This window comes from Ahaetulla prasina, chromosome 7, assembly GCF_028640845.1.
Source record: "Ahaetulla prasina isolate Xishuangbanna chromosome 7, ASM2864084v1, whole genome shotgun sequence".
NCBI classification, from domain to species: Eukaryota; Metazoa; Chordata; class Lepidosauria; order Squamata; family Colubridae; genus Ahaetulla; species Ahaetulla prasina.
In genome coordinates this window covers 102,097,605-102,118,359 of record NC_080545.1, presented here as the reverse complement: position 1 = coordinate 102,118,359, position 20,755 = coordinate 102,097,605, and the positions used below count along the sequence as shown (strand labels likewise).

General features: G+C 45.3%; 1 protein-coding gene across 1 annotated transcript in view; it reads right to left on the bottom strand.

Annotated features, from left to right (window-relative positions):
* Positions 1-13,086, bottom strand: part of LOC131202387 (low affinity immunoglobulin epsilon Fc receptor-like) — a 34,142-nt gene extending 21,056 nt beyond the window's left edge. The window contains exons 1-6 of the mRNA XM_058191319.1: positions 12,986-13,086; positions 12,458-12,531; positions 11,708-11,802; positions 10,998-11,138; positions 8,464-8,578; positions 3,731-3,923 (exon numbers count right to left, since the gene is read on the bottom strand). Coding sequence (XP_058047302.1) covers positions 3,731-3,923; positions 8,464-8,578; positions 10,998-11,138; positions 11,708-11,802; positions 12,458-12,515 — 602 coding nt within the window. The 5' untranslated portion in view covers positions 12,516-12,531; positions 12,986-13,086. The remainder of the gene's footprint in view (positions 1-3,730; positions 3,924-8,463; positions 8,579-10,997; positions 11,139-11,707; positions 11,803-12,457; positions 12,532-12,985) is intronic.
* Positions 13,087-20,755: the final 7,669 nt, after the last annotated feature.

The following is a 20,755-nucleotide window of genomic DNA, read 5'->3' as shown; positions in this document are numbered from 1 at the left end:
GTCACTGTGTTTGCTCTTTGATAGAGAGTATTTTGCTTCTGGGGCAATAAAAATGTGATTATCAAACATTTACAAGCCACACGTCTTGCCTGCACAGTCAAAAACCTTGTTTTCTTGATTATCAGCACTTATTGAAGATCATTGTATTTGCTTGTAGGTTCCATGAGCTCGTATGTATCTATATGGAGGGAGGGGAGGGAGAGGGAGAGAGAGAGAGAAGATTAGGGAGGGGAGGACAACAAAGAAAATTTAAAAATTGACACAAAAATAACAAAGTACTCTCTTGAATATGGATATAATTATAAGGTACAATATTTTCTTATTTTGAATGATGAAGTAGCCTAGAGGTGGAGCTCTCACCTTGAAATCAGGAGGCTGTGAGTTTGATCCTAGGTAGCAGTAGATATTTCTCTCTCTGGCTGCAATGAGTAATTGTCTGCTGTGAACTCAGCGTAGGCATCAGGAAGGGCATCCGGCCAGTAAATGCTCAAGCTCTATTCAGTCGCTCCAACTCCTCACCAATGTAACAGATTATAGATTTGTTAAAAGAAAAACAAATATGGTCTTATTTTAGTTTAACAAAAGAATAGATGCAAAGTTAAAATCTAAAAGATATTGTGGCCCCAAAGCAAATAATTGAGACTTCCTGCAGTGTTTATTAGACAGAATGTGCCAGTGGGGCTCTGTCCCCCTCACCTTAATGAGTGGTCACTTCCCTTTCAATGGCAAAGGAGTTTTCAATGCCCATCTTCCACGTGCCAGTTTAAACACCAGAAAGATCTTTCTGTCGCTGCAGTAGATCATCCAGATTTTTTTTGGCCAAATCCTATACTTGGTGGATCAGTGTGGGATTCAAATAATTCCACTGAAAATGTGAGCACACGTTTGCATGCGTGCCCGGCTTCCATGCACAAGCCTCCACACAGCTTCTGTGCACAAGCATCTGCATGTATGCAAGCATGGCTTCTGCGCATGCATGGCTTCTGCCACACAGTGAGGCTCGACTGAGCAGCCTTTTGGGACCTGCTTCCCTCCATCTCTGCTCAGTGGCTGCTCTTCTCTCCACACTGCTGGGAGAGCATCTTGTGCAATTTAGCAGCTGTCAGCCGCCGCTTTCCTCTAAGTCCCATTTGGAAAGCGCTGTGGCTGAGAGAAACAGCATTCAACATGGCTGCTGCTTCTCTCTGCTGCAGCCCTTTCCAAATGGGACTTAGAGGAAAGCGGCAGCTGACAGCTGCTAAATTGCACAAGATGCTCTCCCAGCAGGAGCAGCAGCGGAGAGAAGCAGCTGCTGATCCAGAGAGCACAATGAGCATCTCTGCGAGCGACCGAGACTCAGCAAGGGATGGAAGAAGCGGCTGCAAGATCTCCGCTGCGGTGCTTTCCAGATGGGAACTTCTTACAAACCGCTTTGGCTCTCCTGCCCCCCCCCCGCTGCCCCCCTGTGGCCCTTTGGCCTAGTGCGGCAGGTTGCAGGCCGAATAAATTGCTTTGGCCTGGGGGGGTGTAGTTTGAGGCTGGGGGGGGTGGCATGTGGACGGAGGCCCGAGACAAGGTCGGAGTGGGGGAATGGCGCGTACCCTGACCATTGGCCGAGGCGAATGGTGAGCGGGTGGAGGCTCCGTGGCAAGACCGAAGCTGGGGAATGGCACATCCCTGGGCCCTGACCCAAGGTGAAGGGGTGAGTGGGCAACATGCTTACCTTTGGTGACCAGAGCAGGTGAGGTGCAGAGGTGAGGCACGGAGATTAGCTGGGCCACATGACGAAGGCAAGATATATAGGGTGGGGTGGGTGGGGCAGGGCAGGAGGGTTGGCAAGCAGGTGGGTGGGGGCGGGGCCAGCCTGAGGTGGTATTTGCTGGTTCTCCAAAGTACTCAAAATTTCCACTACTGGTTCGCCCAAACTGGTTGAACACCATCTCTGTTGGTGGTGCCTTTTCCTTGCAATGCTTGGTGGTGCCCTTTCCCTTTTGTTTCTCCAGTTTGGATCTCAAGATGTCAGAATCCCATAGTCGAAAAACCCCTCATGTGGCCAAGTTAGATTGCCAGCTACGTCCCTGATTTTTGTCCATTTTCTCTCTACAAAGCCACCACGTCATTCCGTTCCAACAGCTTTGTCCAACAACAACGACAACACCTAGAGCCCCTCCTTGAGGTAGATGGGTGGTATAGAAACATGAAACCTAAATAAATCATGTTGTATCTCCCAATTTTTTCCCACCTCCTCTCCCTGGTGATCGCAACTTAAAGTATGAAACATGGAAGGGACAGGCACGGAGGAGGGGGCTTTGAACCTACGTAAAGCTAAAGTAAATGGGAAGAAATAATTCTAGCTTTTTAAAGGGACAGTTGTATAATTTCCATGCTTTTTCTCCGTAACTCAATAGGTTCTCAGTCTGAAAGTTTGTTTTCCGCCCAGACATTCTCAAATTTCACAGACAAATCCTTACCAAAGAAAAAAGAAAAAAAGAAAAACTTGGGTCTTAAGATTGATACCTCCCTGTGGGGTCCTTGGTGCTCTCTGAGCTTGCTTGTCTGTCTGTCTGTCTGTCTGTCTGTCTGTCTGTCTGTCTGTCTGTCTGTCTGTCTGTCTATCTATCTATCTATCTATCTATCTATCTATCTATCTATCTATCTATCTATCTATCTATCTATCTATCTATCCAAACATCACTGCCAGTTTCTGTTGGGGGGAAAAACCTGGCTTGTTCCAAATTGAACGGAGAGCATGCTGGCCTTGATAGCTTGATTGCTCAAGAATATAAAACGACGAGGAACATAAAATAATGAAATAGGGGAAGTCCCCTTTAAATCCTGGGGGAAGCCACAGCAAAGCGCCCTCTAGGAATCCCAGAAAGGGAAGGTCAGGGACAGTTCAGGGAGGGCGCCCCCTGCTGGTCTGTGGTTTTGTGGTTTTCCTCTCAGCTAGCAAAAAAAGGAGGAAGGAAAAGACTAAAAATATGCTCTACACCCAGTCAGCCAGGAAATAATCAAACCATGTAGAAACAGGCCTCCTCCTCCTCCTCCTCCTCCTCCTCCTCCTCCTCCTCCTCCTCCTCCTCCTCCTCCTCCTCCTCCTCCTCCTTTCAAACTCCCCTTCCTTCTAGCATGGATGTTAATGAATGAATGAATTAATTCTTGAATACAGCTCGCCTGCCTGGAACCCTCACCACATTTCAGACATTAATACAATTGAGCGTGTCCAGAAATATTTTACAAGAAGAGTTCTCCACTCCTCTGAATACAACAAAATTACCTTATGCCACCAGGCTTGAAATCCTGGGTTTAGAAAATTTAGAACTCCGCCGCCTTCGACATGACCTGACCTTAACTCATAGAATCATCTATTACATGTCCTTCCTGTCGAAGACTACTTCAGCTTCAATTGCAACAATACACGAGCACGCAACAGATTTAAGCTTAATTGTTAAGTTCGGGCAATGACGAGGCAGGAGACGATACAAGTGACAACAGCTCTGTAGTTTATTGTGATCCCAGCAAAAGCCAACAGGCAAAACCCCCTCTTTAAATAGTATTTTGGCTGAGGCATCAGCCAATCAGCAACGTGCATTTTCCCGCCCAAATTTCCCTCCTAAAATTCAAATACATTACACTCCTCCCCTCCCAGAACACATTGTACCATATTTACATAGTTTTTTGCATAAAATTTGCATGTTATTTCTCCATGTAGTCACGCAGGTAGACAGGGCGTCTCCTAACTCTTTCTGACCTGCCCAATTCATTCCCTGGGAGTGAGTCGAGCTGGTCGGAGGGACTGTTTGTTCCTCCCAGCTCCTCCTCTGAGCCATCCGGCCCTGGATTATTGGCAGAGTCGTCCCTGCTGTCCTCTGGAGGAACCGGTTGGCGTCGCTGGACTTCTTCAAACTCAGCTAAGTCCTCCGATCGCCTCAGGGTTGAGTTAGCTGTTGGTTCAAATATTGGGTAGTCAGGGTCTGGCTGTTTGGTTTCTGGATTGTTTTGTATTCTTTTTCGTAATTGATCTATGTGGTGTCTCCAGACTCGGCCATCCCCCATGTCCACTATGCATGACTTTGGGCACGTCACTCCTGCAATTGTTCCCTTTAGCCACGCTGGGCCATCACTATAGTTATGTGCCCATACTGGGTCACCTGTTGTCATTGTTCTGGTTTTTTCCTTTGTGCTTTGGTACCCATCAGGGGAGTATGTTGGGTTTAACCGATCTAGGGGGCACCGGAGTCTTCTACCCATTAATAACTCCGATGGGCTGCGGCCGGTGGTCACACAGGGAGTTCTATGTTGGACTGCCAGGAAGGTATCAATTTTGGATTGCCAATCTCCTGGGCTAATTCTAGATAGCGCTTCCTTGGCACTGTGTACGAAATGTTCTGCAAGTCCGTTCGTCGCCGGGTGGAAAGGCGCCGAGAGGACATGTTGGATGCCCTCTTCTGCCAAGTACCCCTCAAACTGGGTGGCCGTAAATTGTGGGCCATTATCGGATACTAGAGTGTCGGGCAACCCGTGTGTCACAAATAGATGTCTCAATACTGTGATTACAGCTTCCGCTGTTGTGGTTTTCATAAGTAAAATTTCTAACCACTTCGAGTAGGCGTCTACCACAATTAAGAAGGTCTGCCCATGGAACGGCCCGGCAAGATCTATATGAATCCTGGACCAAGGACCCTGGGGTTTCTCCCAATCCCTTATGGGGGCTGTTGGGGGTAGTGGCCTTGATTCTTGACATGCTTGGCATTTCCCTACCCGGTCGCTAATGTCTTTATCCATTTGTGGCCACCACACGTAACTTCTCGCTAGGCTTTTCATCCTTACAATCCCCGGGTGGCCCACATGCAATAGTTCCAACACATGCCCTCGTAATTTCTCCGGAATAACCACTCTATCCCCCCATAACAGACAACCCCCTTGTACCGACAGTTCCGAACGCTTTTTTGTAAATTCTTTGAAACGATCCCCCGGTGCAGTGGGCCATCCCCTCTGCACCCAACCGATCACAGTTCTTACGACAATGTCTTTGTAAGATGCCCTAGTCACTTCCGTAGATGTGACTGGGCCAGAGTCCAAAGAGTCAATTAACAAGACGGGCGTCCCTGGGGTCGGGTCTTCAATAGTCTCTGGCAATGGGCATCTACTTAAAGCGTCCGCATGTCCCAAATCCTTGCCCGGTCGGTGAGACAGTTTGTACGAATATGCTGCCAGGAAAATAGTCCAACGGGTCAGCCTGGGAGATAATGCAACCACTGTTGGACGGTCCCCCACCAATAGTCCCAATAAAGGTCTGTGGTCTGTGACTATTTCAAATTGCCGCCCAAACAGGTACTCGTGGAATTTTTTAACCCCAGAAACTATAGCCAGGGCTTCCTGGTCTAGTTGGCTATAGTTCCTTTCCGCTGCGGACATCGTGCGAGAAAAATATGCGATAGGGGCTTCTGAACCGTTTGGTAACCTGTGGCTGAGGACAACCCCTACCCCGTAGGGTGATGCATCACAAACTAGTACTAGTGGCAACGTCCCATTGTACTGAATTAGAAGGCTATCGCTGGACAAGAGATTCTTAACGCCTTCAAATGCCTTAGCCTCAACCCTGCCCCAAGTCCAAACAGATTTTTTCGCTAGCAGTTTATGTAGCGGTTCGGCTACCGTTGCCTTATTTTTTAAAAATACCGCATAGAAGTTTACCAGCCCCCAAAATGCTTGTAATTCTGTTTTGTTTTTTGGGGTTGGAGCCTTTCTAATGGCTCGCACTTTGCTCTCCGTTGGGTGGATGCCTTCCTTATCTATCCGGTAACCCAAGAATTCTACAGATTCAACTCCTATCTGGCATTTGTTGAGTTTAACCTTAAGCCCCGCAGACCTGAAAATGCCCAAACCAGAGTTGTTAATGCTTGGAATACACTACCTGACTCTGTGGTCTCTTCCCAAAATCCCCAAAGCTTCAACCAAAAACTGTCTACTATTGACTTCACCCCATTCCTAAGAGGTCTGTAAGGGGCGTGCATAAGAGCACAAGCGTGCCTATCATTCCTGTCCTATTGTTTCCTTTCGTTATATCAATTAATATAGTTATTACATACTCATATATATGCTTATATATTGTATAGCTATTTCATGCTTATGCTTATATATACTGTATGACAAAATAAATAAATAAATAAATAAAATAAAATAAATAAATAAATAAATAAATAATAAAAAAAGATGATGTTTCCTAGTTGGGTCATGAAATATCTGCAAGAAAACAACCAAACTCAGAGAACACCAAGGACCCCCACAGTCCTCCTCCCCCTCCTCCTCTTCCTCCTCCTCCTCCTCCTCCTCCTCTCTCCAAATCCTCCTCCCTTCTAACCCTGATAATGTTACCTAGTTGGGTCATGGACTATTTTTTTATCTTTTAATGACCTTGTAATCCCTGTGGGGTGGAATCAGTGCAACTGAATGGAGGTCAGTGTTTACTGGCCAGATGCCCTTCCTGTTGCCAATGCAGAGTTCGCAGCTGATATTTACTCACTGTGCCCAGAGAGAAAAATATCTGCTGCTACCTAGGATTGAACTCACAGCCTCCTGATTATGAGGTTAGAGCTCCACCTCTAGGCCACTACACCATTCTAGTTGGGTCATGAAATGTCTGAACAAAGCTCAGAGAGCACTAGGACCCCAAAGTCCTCCTCCTCCTCTTCTCTGCAAACTCCCCTTCCTTCTAGCACTGATGATGTTTCCTAGTTGGGTCATATCTACAGCTGAGAAAGTGAAGGCCTCCAACGCCTTCAAAGGCCAGGTGAAAAGAACCCCTCAGAAGTGGGGCTCTTCTCCCCAGATATGGAAGCAACCCAGGCTGCTGCCAGAGGGAGGGCTGAGGGGGTTCCCACTAAGGCCTTGGACTGCCAGAGAGGACGCTGAGGGCTAGAGGCATCACAGGCTCTTTGACGCCATCCAGAGGGGGTTCAGATCTTTGCAACCCTGACAGAGTAGTCCAGCACAGCCCAGGCCTTCAGGGACCTGCACCACCATCCCACCCCTATGCCTTTTCCAGAAGAGTGGGGATCACGTGTCAGTCAAAATGGTGCTGAGGGCCAACAGATTCTCAACCCTCCAATGAAAAGGAGGTGGACGTTCAAGAAAGCATCAAAGCATCAATGGATGGTCCTTTTTAAAAGATATTGAGAATCTCTACAGACTTTTAGCCATACAATTTGGGATGAAGACCCTTTGAATGGTGTGGGAGGAGGAATGGGCTTCCAGAGGAAAAATTGCAGACTACAGGAACCATTTGCTGGTGACCCTGAGGACACAGATAAACCTCCAAGCGACCTCAGTGACCCTCTAAAAGGATGCAAATGACCAGCTGTCTACACCGAATATCAATTCTTCCATTCCCTACCATCCAGTCAGAGCTGAAGAAGCTTCTTGGATGAGAAGCGAAACCTCTTCAAAAGAAAAAAACAAAAAAGTCCAGTTGCCTCCTGAAAAAGCACCGTTGGGACAGCCCTGACCTGGATGACTGAGAATCTCTACGGATTCTTTAGAGATGCCCTCCCCCCCCTTAAAGCTGAGCCTCTCCCTGAAGAAAATTCAAAGGTCTTAAAGCTTTGGACCTCAACCGTCTCCTGGGTCTCCAAAATAAACAGGGCCAGTCATGCTAAAGCAGAATTTATTCGACTTTCTGGCCCATCAGGATGAGCAAGGTCAGATCCAAGCTACAGAAAACATCCATTAAGGAAAGGGATGCAGAGCCGAGATTTTTGGCAGAGCTTCGTTGCTTCTCCAGACTTCACCAGCTGCTTCGCTCACTCTGGAGCAAGGAAAGGAGCGATTTGCACTAGAATCTGCACTGGCAGAGGGAAGGTTGCAAGGATTCACAGGTCCTATCGTTCCATTTGAGATATCCTGGATGGCAAAACAGAAAGTTTCATTTTCAGTTTGGACCAACCTTCCAATTTGTTTGCCCCACAAACCCAACAGATCCTCACAATGGCAAGTATGTTGGGAGAGACCTCTTACGCTTTGTTCCCCAGTTTTTAAGGCAAAGAGGATTGGCCCCTGGGCTACCCAGGGGTTTCCTTTAGCAAGGGTCTTTTTGAGAGTCTTCTTCGAAAGGAAGAAGAAAGTTCTTAGTTGAGAAGAAGACTTCCTGCCCAGGAAAAGAGGAAGGTAAGATGGAGGGAAGGTTCCTATCTGTTACAATAATGACCTTCAAGAAGTAGCTTAAGATGGAGACGGTTGGTTTAATTATGGTGCCGTAATAATTAAGTTTGGGGTTTTGAAGAAATGGTGAATTCCATGTTTGTTTATCCCGTGGGTGTTTTGTGGTCCCTTGGCTGTATAGAGGGTCAGGCTGTGAGAGCTTAGAATCTAAGGAGGTGAACAAAGGTCATCATTGGCCAACCGGTGAGTGTCCCAAGATGGATGAAATAAGTCCTGATTGTTGAAAATGCATCTTCAACACCCTCCCCTTCCACCTTGGCTTACCTGTCTTGGCTATGAGCTCAACGCAGTTCTCTTTGTTCTGTTGGTTGTTGGGCTCTCCTGAATTCCAGGAGTAGTAGTCAGTGCAGGATCGGTCTGACCACACCCAGTTGTGTTTCTGGAATGACAGGAAAGCCACATTAGCCAATGGAGAAGGTGGATCTTTCTCTGTATGACTCAGAAGATGAAAAGTTGGCAATGGCGAAATAGATCTCTCTCTCTCCCCCTCCCTCCCTCTCTCCCTCCCTCTCTCTCTCTCCTCAGTTGAGCTGGAACAGCTAACCAGGGTTAAATTTGGTGAATGTTTTTTTAAAAAATATTTTTAATTGGTTTTCTCTTTACATTCCATATGTGCTCAATATTTTACATGTCTGCTAAATGTTGGAAATGCAATCAGATACTGGGTTCTTATCATATGTGGTGGACATGTCCAATGGCAAAAAAAAATCTGGATGAAAATACATACATACACTAGTTAGAAAAAATGATAAAGCAACATATAGACTTAAAGCCAGAAATATTCCTGTTAGGTATAATACCTGAAACTTATAATAAAGGGAACACATATCTAATACTACATGTGCTGACAGCAGCGAGAAGTGTATTTGCACAATATTGGAAACATGAAGATACCCCTGCAGATGAAAATATAATTAGAAAAATATTAGATTGTGTGGAGATGGATAGATTGACATTCAAAATAAAAGACAAGGAAGAAACAGAATATTTTACAACATGGGACTCATTTTATCAGCGGTTAGATAAAAGAGGTTGAAATCAGAAGATAAAAGATTATTGTTATGTCAAAGAAAATGATGAAAGACTATTATTATATAAAAGCAAGCATTATTATTATTACTGTTATTATTACTATTATTACTAACATGATTATTATTATTTTGTAAAAGTAAATTGACTCAGATAATACAGTGTTGACTAAGCATGTGTGTATATTAAAGGAAAAAACATTTTATACGTGGCACTTACCACCGACAAGACTATCAGAAATGTTTAAAAATATCAGCACCAAATGTTGGAAATGTAATCAGAAACCAGGCATAGACTGTCCCCTGTGGTGGACATGCCCAAAAGCAAAAAAAAGTTTGGGCGAAAATGCATTATGTGGTTAGAAAAAATGTTAAAACAGCATATAGATTTTAAGCTAGAACTATTTTTGTTAGGCTTAATACCAGAAAAATAGGATAAAGGAAATGTAGATTTGATATTTCATGTTTTAACAGCAGCAAGAATTGTATTTGCACAACATTGGAAAAGCAAGGAAACACCTACGGAAGAAGATATAATTAGGAGAATATTGGGCTGTGCAAAAATGGACAGATTAACACTGAAGTTAAAAGAAAAAGAAGAGATGGAATATTTTCGGACTTGGGACTTTTTTTATCAATGGTTGGGCAACAGGGGTAGAAATTAGGAATGTAAGAAGTATTGCTATGTAAACGAATGGACTCAGACACTATTCATTAAGCACAAATGTGAATGTATGGATGGGTGGCAATCAGGAGATCCAGAGAAAAGATATACCAGAGGAAAACTACCTGGAGGTGTCCAGACAGTCGACACCGATTGATCTCAGGAAGATCAATAGGGTCAAAGTCAATGAGTCCTTGGGTGGGAGACCACTAAGAGAACCCCGGAGCTATAGGGAAGACTGAAAAGCACCCTGGGAATTTGTGGGAGGGAACCTACTTCTGTGTTATTGCCATAAATTAACATTTCTATTCTTAAAGCCACCAGGAACTGAGCTCAATTCCAGGAAAACTTCCCTTTTTATACATCATGGAGCATTTTTCAGGAATTGCAAATGCAACAGAGCACAAGATGGAAGCCTGCCGGTAACAGAAATGAGCCATTTCTGCATAAAATAAAATAAAAAAAAAGCGGGGTGGGGTGGGGTGGGGGGAGGAAAGAACAGCCCTCCCAGGCCAGGCCATGCAGTCCCTGAGTTCCTGGCCCCTCAGAGTTTCAACAAGGAGCAGAGGCCATTCAGTGCTCTAAAGAGGGGAAGGCAGAGACGGAAGGAGGCTCTGAGTGCATGAGAACTCCTGAATCCCGAGATGAATTTGGGATAAAATCCGTCCCTTTGGGACTTTAAAGGCAGCAGTCAGTTCTTCAACTGGGCAGGAAAGGTTGGTGGGGGGGGAGGGGCAGGAGAAAAAGCCTTGGAGTTTCTCAGTGGCTTTTGTCCAAGGCAAGAGCTTTTAGCAGAGAGACCAGAGGTGGGTTTCAGCAGGTTCTGACCAGTTCTGGAGAACCAGCAGCGGAAATTCTGAGTAGTTCGGAGAACCGGTAAGCACCACCTCTGACTGGCCCCGCCCCCTTCTATTCGCTGTCTCCCGAGATCCAGCTGATGGGGAGGGAATGGAGATTTTGCAGTAACCTTCCCCTGCCACGCCCACCAAGCCACGCCCACAGAACAGAATAATAAAAAAAATTTAAATCCCACCACTGAGAGAGATCCTTCAAAAATCCCCTTAGGAACAATAACAAATGAATTGAAGCAATGGAAAGGGACCTACTTTCTGTGGGTCGTTCAGTCCAATCCAGACATTTCCATCACCGTTCAGGTAGTCTGTGATGTATTCGGCCAAGTCAGCTGACTCTGCCATGCTATGGATGGAGGCGAGGTGGCAGCCTGGCTTAAATTTCCTGCACAACATCTGGGAGAGAACGACAACAGAAAAAGTCATTTGTTCAGCAGAGAAGAAACATTTGTGTGTGTGTGTGTGTCCATTTGAGAAAGCCGCAAGGTTCTGTTTGCTACCAGATGGTTCTAGCCACCCTCTTCACTCTGTTGAACACGACGGATGTCTTTGTTGGCGTTTTGTTACTGTTTGCTAACCCTAACCCTAACCTTTGCTTAAATTCAAGATTCATTTCTTTATAATCCGTGATCACCATCACTTAAGAGGCAAGGAGATCTGAAGATGCCATCCATGTTGCCAGGGAAACGTCAGGAAATCTGTTGTCTACAAGATGGTTGCTCAACCTTGAAGCTCAACACTGCTCAACAGGTATGGGTCATGAAAGCCTAAACCAGCATATAGTCCATAGAATATCTGCATTTCAGACTATCCTAAAATCATGACCTTTGCTATTTTTTCATGCACCTGGCTTAGTGACCCTCCACTTCATCCCAGCCAGAGTGGACTTGGGGACAATGCAAGGCTCCCCCTAGACCTCTCCTGTTCCTGGGCTAGGGGATTCACAGACACACAACGCTTCTAACCTCGGCATCGTTCCAGGTCTTGAACTGATCATTGACCTTGTAGCAAAACCCATTCCTGGACAGCCAATCATTAGGACAACAACAGCCTTTCACTCCTATGTGGGAAGAGAGAAAGTCCAATGAGAAGATGGCCAGGAGAAAAGGTGGAGAAGGAGGATGAATGCAGAACATTCTTAACCTGTTGGGTTGCAAATATCTTTGAGGACAATAAATTGAAACTGAAAATTTCAAACAGAGCAGCTGTATTTGCGGAATGGTTAACTTTGGTTTAGTTCCTTGAAGCTTCATGTCTTGTGTGAACCTGTCCCTTTTCATTGATTTATCATTCGGTAAAATCTGCTATATCAGAAAATGGATTCTTTCAAGAACCAGGTTGCTGAGTGGGACAAAATATATGGATTCCTTGGGTCAGTTCTGGAGGATCTACAGTTGCCTCTTGGTTGACCCATAACCACTCAATGGGCTTCAGGGATGATTATTTGTGGGCTGCCCCCTGCAAGGAGTGGGAGGCACTCAGTTTCATGATCAAAGCAAGGATCTTTTGCTAAGCTTTCAACTATGGTATTAATTTTGCTTTATATCCTTGCAATCATCCCTGAATCTTGAAGCAGAGAGATAGGATGAGATCTAAATTGCACAGTAAGCCAAACAGCAGATAAAAGCAACTTCAGGGAGAGGATTCTAGAGGGAGGGGGTTGAGATGCAAGAGCTTTGGTCTCTCTGGACATGAGAGACCCTGCTGGAACTCACCACTCAGGGAAAGGGCCACAACCAGCAAGCTGAGGCTCACAAAGATGAATCTCCCCATGGTCTTCCTTCCTTCGCTGCACAGAAGAACAAAGAGGGAAGAGGTGGGAGGGGGACTAGGCACATGGTAAGGCCCCATCAGGAAGGGGGACCCAACATCCAACCCAGGACGAAGCTGGGAGTCCCACAATTTGTCTCACAATTTTGCATTAGCTCAACTGGGCCCAATTTCTTCTTCCTTGGTCATGTAACAACCTTGGTGGGTCACAGTGGATTCTGCAGTGCTGTTTAATGGTCGTGGGATTCCCTTAGAAAGGGTCTCCTCTATGTCTGTGTTTCTCTCCCACAGAGATCCCCAATAGATCTGTTCCGCACTGCCTAAGGGACCCTCCAGCAGATCCCTTGCTGGAACCTGGATGTAGCCTGCAGCCACCTGGAAGAAGTCCCTTCAGATGGAGAGAGACTCCCAGGAGTGATCTGATGCAAGGACCTCACCTGCCATGTCCCCACAGGTGGGAGAGCAGCACTCACCTTTCCCTTAGGATGGTTCAGTCTAACTCTGGGTCCTTGTCTGGGGTGTTGAAGCCCAGCTAAACACCCCGAGGTGGAGACTGAAGCAGGATGATGTTACTCTGCAAAAGGAGGACGTGGGGAGGTTCCCCTCAGCCAGGTCTTTTATACCCACAGATCACAAAACCCACAAATGTGAACATCAGGGTATCACGTGTGGCCCCCTTTTCCCGTTACTGGCTTAAACCCCCACAGCACTTGGAATACACGCAGACAGACGTGTACGTAGGTTGTTCAGAAGCTTTCATAATGTAGCTGTCATTTTAGCAAGTTGGCAGATCCTCCATGCTTCGTTTAGTAATATTTGAGCAATGTTTATGAGCCTGTGGTTTTGCTCCGTCCCGCAGGCGTTGTGCCTAGAGCACAGTGGGAGTTACACAAAGCAAGCAATGCCTCTGGCCTTGTGTTTTTATGAGGATACTCCTCTGCTTAGCCCAACTATTTCATCCGTGCATTCCCATGCAAAGCTATTTAATTTATACGTTCAGCAAAGCTGATTAATGCTTTTGGTTGCAGGCTTAGTTTTCCCTGATCACATTTGGCTCCTTGGATAGCAAGTTTTCTGCAGAAGCGAGTGGAGGAATTTATAGTCTAGGCAAAGGCAAGGCAACGGGGTGGATTTCTTTTTTGGGGGCGGGCAGGGCGGTTGGTGAAGGGAGAGAGAACGTCTTGTTTTTCAGAGGGAGTTTTGGTCTAAAAACCAGGAAGTAGCTTATTTGCACAAAATACCTATCAAGAGGCCAAAGACACATAACTTGACTCCCTGGAGTTGAATTAGATTCTGTTCCCTTAAAACATTTATATAGCTGCCCATTTTATATTGAACTCCAGGCAGGGCCGTCTTAACACCATTATGGGCCCCGGGCAAAGCAGTGTACTGGGGCTCCTATGACAACTATTCACAGGAATAAAAATGTAAATGGTCGATAAAATTAAACATATATTTATTTTATTGGCACTTCCAACAAAATCGGTGTTGAAACACTAAAAACATGCTGTGCAGCAACAACTAATCAACATAATCAACATTTGAACAATACACGAGGCTTGAAAAACACAGCAATACTCAGTAAGCCATCCAGTTGCTGTATTTACTGTATATGATTCAAGGTGCATTGAAGGGTTAACTTACACAGATGAGTATGGGGCCTCTATGCTCGTGGGGCCCACAGGCAAGCGCCCATCAGGCTCATGCATTAAAATAGCCCAATCAACTATTAAATCAGGGTGCTGTCCGCCAAACAATGTCGGCTGGCGGCCCCCAGGGGCAGGGCCTTCTCTGTGGGAGCTCCCACGCTCTGGAACGAGCTTCCCCCGGTTTACGTCAAGTGCCTGATCTTCGGACCTTTCGCCATGAGCTGAAAACGCACCTATTTATTCAAGCGGGACTGGCCTAAAATTTTATTGGGGTTATTTATATTTTAATATTTTAAATAGTTTTAAATTTGCCCACCTTATAATATGTTTGTTTTAATTTCTTTTAATATTTATACTGTGATTTTTTACTTGGCTGTACACCACCCTGAGTCCTTCGGGAGAAGGGCGGTATAAAAATTGAATAAAATAAATAAATAAAATAAAATAAATAAATAAGTTCAATAACCAAGAACAGGTGCTTAATATCCAAGCAGGTAAAATCCGGGTGAAGCTCTTTCCTTTGCTCCTTCCAAGCTTTATACAGATAAATACTTACAAACAATCAAATAAACACAACAAAAACTCATTCATGGCTTAATATTGACAATAGGACAAAAACACCTCTTGTGTTTGCATGGAATAGAATAGAATAGATTTTTTTTTTAGGGAAAAAAAAGAATCTATCACAGCCTTGTAAGGACATAGGAATTCATCCTCTTTACTTTTCAGCTTAGAGAAAGAAATGGCTCATGTGGAATTCAGAAAAAATATATGGATATTCTGTTACTTATAAGGGCGTGGATTTCTGTTGGGGGTGGGTGAAGGGAAAGAGAAATCTGTTTATTTCAGAAAGTCGTTTTAGTTTAAAAACCAGGAAGTAACTTTTTTGGCACATCAACAGGTCAAAGACACTCCTTGAAGGTGAATCAGGTTCTGTTTATTTATTCATTCAGTTAAAACATTTATATAGCTGCCCATAGGATATTAAACTTTGGGGGGGGTGTCTCCCAAACAATATTTCAACCTAGAAATAAGGATAAATTTTCTGATAGTGAGAACAATCAACCCATGGAACAGAAGTTGCCTTCAGAAGTTGTGGGAGGTTCATCCCTGGAAGCCTTCAAGAAGAGACTGGACTGCCTTTAGTCAGAAATGGTGCAGGGTCTCCTGCTTGGGTGGGTGGGTGGGTTGGACTACATGACCCACAAGATCCATTTCAACTCTGTTTATTCTATTCTATTCTATTCTATTCTATTCTATTCTATTCTATTCTATTCTATTCTATTCTATTCTATTCTATTCTATTCTATTCCTTATTCCATTCTGCATCCCATCTCCTCTTCTTTTCTCTTCTTTTCTCTTCTTTTCTCTTCTCTTCTCTTCTCTTCTCTTCTCTTCTCTTCTCTTCTCTGTTTAAACCAACCATAAAACCATAAACCATAAACCATCCCAAGATGTACATCTATTAAAACAGCAAACATTAAACACCTGGCATGGAAGTGAAGCTTCTGCATGCAGTCCCCTCCTTAATTGAATTAGAGTAGAATTCTTTGAAGGAATTCCACAAATCCTAGAGGAGTCACAGTATTGCAGCTTTGCGTGCTCATAGATGCCCATTTGGGAGATTTGCGGCAGGAACAGGTTCAATTGTGCAAGCCCAGCCCTGGATCACGAGACTTACACCCTTCACAGCTACCGCAACTGATCTGGGGACGGAGAGCTGACGCAACTGGGAGCAGCCAGAGGAACAGCAGCTGATGAGGAAAGGCGAAGATGATGGGATTTAGTGCTTTGCTTGATCTCTGGCAAGCTGGGGCATATGGTTCGAGTTTGCTCCAGGGAAAGAATACAGGGATGACCAGCGGGGCATCAAAGGAGCATCACCCCACTTCCTATTCACAGATTCAGGGAAACAACAACGGGCCCTTTCTCAAGTGCTCACAGTGGGGAAGGGAGTATTCAGCTGGGTCAGGGTCAGTGGTGGGTTCCAAATTTTTTTACTACTGATTCTGTGGGCGTGGCTTGGTGGACATGTCATGGCTTGGTGGGCGTTGCTTGGTGGGCATGGCAGGGGAAGGATACTGTAAGATTTCTATTCCCACCCCACTCCAGGGAAAGGATACTGCAAAATCCCCATTTCCTCCCAATCAGCTGGGACTTGGGAGGCAGAATGAATAATGAATGAATAATGAATAATTTAATTTCTATACCGCCCTTCTCCCGAGGGACTCAGGGTGGTTTACAGCCAGATAAAAACACAATAAAAACATACAATATACAGCTAAAAACCGATTTTAAAAAACCTATTCAATTTGGCCCATTAATTAAAAACACATTAAGACCATAAAAAACCCCATTAAAATTACTAATAATTTCTAATTTTTATGCCAGTCCTGCACGGAAGAATAAGTACGTCATTCAGCTCGTGGCGGAAGGTCTGGAGGTCAGGGAGCTGTCAAAGTCCTGGGGGAAGCTCATTCCAGAAGGTAGGTGCTCCACAGAGAAGGCTCTCCCCCTAGGGGTCGCCAGCCGACATTGAGAATAGATGGGGGCGGGGCCAGCCAGAATTTTTACTACTGGTTCTGTGGGTGTGGCTTGGTGGGTGTGGCATGGCTTGGTGGGTGTGGCTTGGTGGGTGTGGTATGGCTTGGTGGGTGTGGCAAGGGAAGGATACTGCAAAATCCCCATTTCCTCCTGATCAGCTGGGACTCGGGAGGCAGAGAATAGATGAGGGTGAGGCCAGCCAGAATTTTTACTACTGGTTCTGTGGGCGTGGCTTGGTGGGCATGGCATGGCTTGGTGGGCGTGGCTTGGTGGTGTGGCTTGGTGGGCATGGCAGGGGAAGGATACTGCAAAATCCCCATTTCCTCCTGATTAGCTGGGACTTGGGAGGCAGGGAATAGATGGGGGTGGGGCCAGTCAGAATTTTTACTACCGGTTCTCTGAACTACTCAAAAGTTTTGCTACCGGTTCTCCAGAACTGGTCAGAACCTATTGAAACCCACCTCTTCGTCAGGGTACATTCTTAGTGGCTTCTGTCTGGTTGGGACAGAAGGGACAGGTTCTGATTTGCACAGTCCACAATTACGAGGCCCCCAAAACAAGGTCACCATAAGGGATCATTACTCACCACCTCTAAGATAAGATTTGATGGACTGATTACAGATGGCTTACATATTTTCCAAGCTGGATCTCAGGAACGCTTATGACCTCATTAGAGTGAAAGAAAGACATGAATATTCGACAGCTTTTGATATCCGGGATAGTGAGTTTGAATATCCAATTATGCTTTTTGGATTGGCAAATTGGTAATTGTGAAAGCAGCATTTTCCAGATTTATGAATGATTTTTTTCAGATACAATTACCAAATTTCTGGTGATTTATCTAGATGACATCTTGATTTACTCTGAGGATGCAGAGGCTCAGGTGCAGCAGGTGGTGTTGCAAAGGCTATGGAAGAAGAAAATGTTTGCCAAGTTGGAGAAGTTTGATTTTGACACCTTTGGCAATTGGGCTATTTGGGCTACTTCCCCACTTCCAAGTCCTTATTGTGGTGCTGGTGTTCCCGGGACACATGAGCTAAGGATGGTGAGAGTGAACCCATTTATACTGTACAAAGGAAACAAGCTAAACAAACCAGGTGCCTTTTTGGGGCAGCAGTGACAGAAGAAGATGCTGGAGGGAGATGATAACTTTAGTGACAACAGCGAGGCAAGAATTCATAGCTATGGGAGGAGGCAGCGCTAAGCAGTGGTGCGATTCCCCTCCCCCCTGTTTTAACAACTGGTTTGGGGATTGCATGCTTCATGCGTGCTTTGTGTGCATGCACACCTGACGTATGCTGTGCACGTGTTCACAGTTTGAAGAAATCTTCACTTCCGTGTTTCTTCAGATGAGAAGCACAGCCGAGACATGGCAATTTGCTCTGCCGCGCGAATCAGCTGAGAAGATAAAGGTAGGAAAATAGCGCAGGTGGGCAGGTGGGCCCATCTGATCGTCGGGGCGAACCGGTTCAATCCCAGATGATAACTGGAGCTACCGGTTCACCCAAACTGGTCCTAACCAGTAGAATCTAAGATCTAGAATCTTAGAATCTAAGAAGGAGAATCTAAGCCTCCTCTGTATTTGATCAAGGAAATCACATGGATAATACGGCTGTCTCTGGAAGATCATTTGACGGCCGTCTCCAGGAGAGCGTTCTACCAGGTTCGCCTGGTGCGCCAGTTGCCCCCCTTTCTAGACCGGGATGCCCTATGCACGGTCACTCACGCCCTCGTGACGTCTCGCCTGGATTACTGCAACGCTCTCTACATGGGGCTCCCCTTGAAGGGCATCCGGAGGCTGCAGTTAGTCCAGAATGCGGCTGCGCGGGTGATAGAGGGAGCCCCTTGTGGCTCCCGTATGACACCTATCCTGCGCAGACTGCACTGGCTGCCTGTGGCCTTCCGGGTGCGCTTCAAGGTTTTGGTAACCACCTTCAAAGCGCTCCATGGCATAGGGTTATTTACGGGACCGCCTACTGCTACCGAATACCTCTCACCGACCCGTGCGCTCTCACAGAGAGGGACTCCTCAGGGTGCCGTCAGCGAGGCAGTGTCGTCTGGCGACACCCAGGGGAAGGGCCTTCTCTGTGGGGGCTCCCACCCTCTGGAACGAACTACCCCCAGGACTTCGTCAACTTCCGGACCTCTGAACCTTCCGTCGCGAGCTTAAAACACACTTATTCATCTGCGCAGGACTGGATTAGATTTTAAATTTATTGGTTTTAAATGGGGTTTTATTTTTTTTTTATATTGTTTTTAAACATTCGGCCTTTTAGAATAAGTTTTTTAATTGTTATTTTAATCTGTATTTATGTGTTTTTATTTGCCTGTGAACCGCCCTGAGTCCTTTGGGAGATAGGGCGGTATATAAATACGATAAATAAATAAATAAATAAATAAATAATCAATGTAAAACATTATAGGTGCAGGAAAGTGGGTTCCCAACTCGCCAATTAAAATGAGATGGAGTTGCAAGAGAGCAAAGTAGCATCACGGATGGTCCTTCTGAAGAAGCACCCCTCCCTGTTAAGGCCAAGCCTTGCCATGCAGAAGATTGTGGGGTCTTGAGCTTTGGACCACCACTGTCTCCTGGCTCTGCAGAATAAATGAGGCCAGTCAAACGAGACAGAGTTTATTTGATCTTCTAGTCCATCAGGATGAGCAAAATCAGATCCAAGCTAAGCAAAGGGGTGCAAAACGGAGATTTTGGCAGGCAGGGGGGCTTCCTTGTTTCTCCAGGTTTCATCATTTATTTTATTTTATTTATTTATTTTATTTATTTAATTTTGTCATAAGAATATACACAAGCATCACACAAAAAGATTAGAAACAAGGAAGTATAAGCATATATATATATATGGAAAGAAACAATAGGACAGGAACGGTAGGCACGTTTGTGCTCTTATGCACGCTCCTTATGGTCCTCTTAGGAATGGGGTGAGGTCAACAGTGGATAGATTTTGGTTAAAGCTTTTGGGGTTATGAGAAGAGACCACGGAGTCGGGTAATGCATTCCAAGCACAGACAATTCTGTTACAGAAATCATATTTTCTGCAATCCAAATTGGAACGGTTGACATTAAGTTTAAATCTATTGGTAGCTCTTGTATTATTGCAGTTGAAACTGAAGTAGTCATTAACAGGAAGGACATTACAATGGATGATTCTATGAGCTAAACCCAGGTCCTGTCGAAGGCGACGGAGTTCCAAGTTTTCTAAATCCGGGATTTCAAGTCTGGTGGGATTACGGAGCACGACACTGGCAGAGAAATGGATACAACTCCTCGCAGTTCGAATCACTCCATTGGAAATATTCTGGGCAGGAAAAAGAAAGATTTGATTCCCCCTTTGAAGTGACTCCCTCACAGTCCCAAAAGATCATTTCAGTGGCTTTTCCTTCATTCTAAGGAGATCATGAGGACACCACAGGTGGAGAACCTCATCTGTCTTAGGGCTCAGCACATTGTGGCAACCCGGATAACGAAGCTAGCCATCAAGTTAATTTAGTCTGGGGTTTTTAGGCTGTTCTTGTATTTGGTTTTGAAGTATACGGGGCATCTGTCAACTTTTCTCTTCTCTAGTCTTTTAGTGGCCGAGATTTGTCTGATTATGATGATAGACAGGGGTCCTCAACACCTGGGGAGTGGCCCACTACTGGGCAAAGAGAGGTTCAGACCCGGGCAGTGGAAGTGGGAGACAAGCACAGGCACACATCCAAACTTCCATAAGCAGCAGTCAAACATGAGCAGCAGTCACACTCCATTCGCCAGCAGGGAACCAGCACCTAACCATCCCCTCCCCCCTCTTGCTGGTCCACAGAGCCAGAAAGATTGGGGAACTCTGGGTAAGAAGACTGATGGATATTTAAGCAGGAAAGAACATAAACCGGGTCTCCTGTGAGAGTGACAGCTTTTCAGAAGCAGGTTAAGATGGAGCTTGTTTGTTTTATGATGAGCTGATGGTCCTAGAATGATTTTCATAAACATCTGCAATTCATGAAGGAATGATGGCTTCCATGTTTAATGGTGTGTCCCATGGACATTTTGTGTTC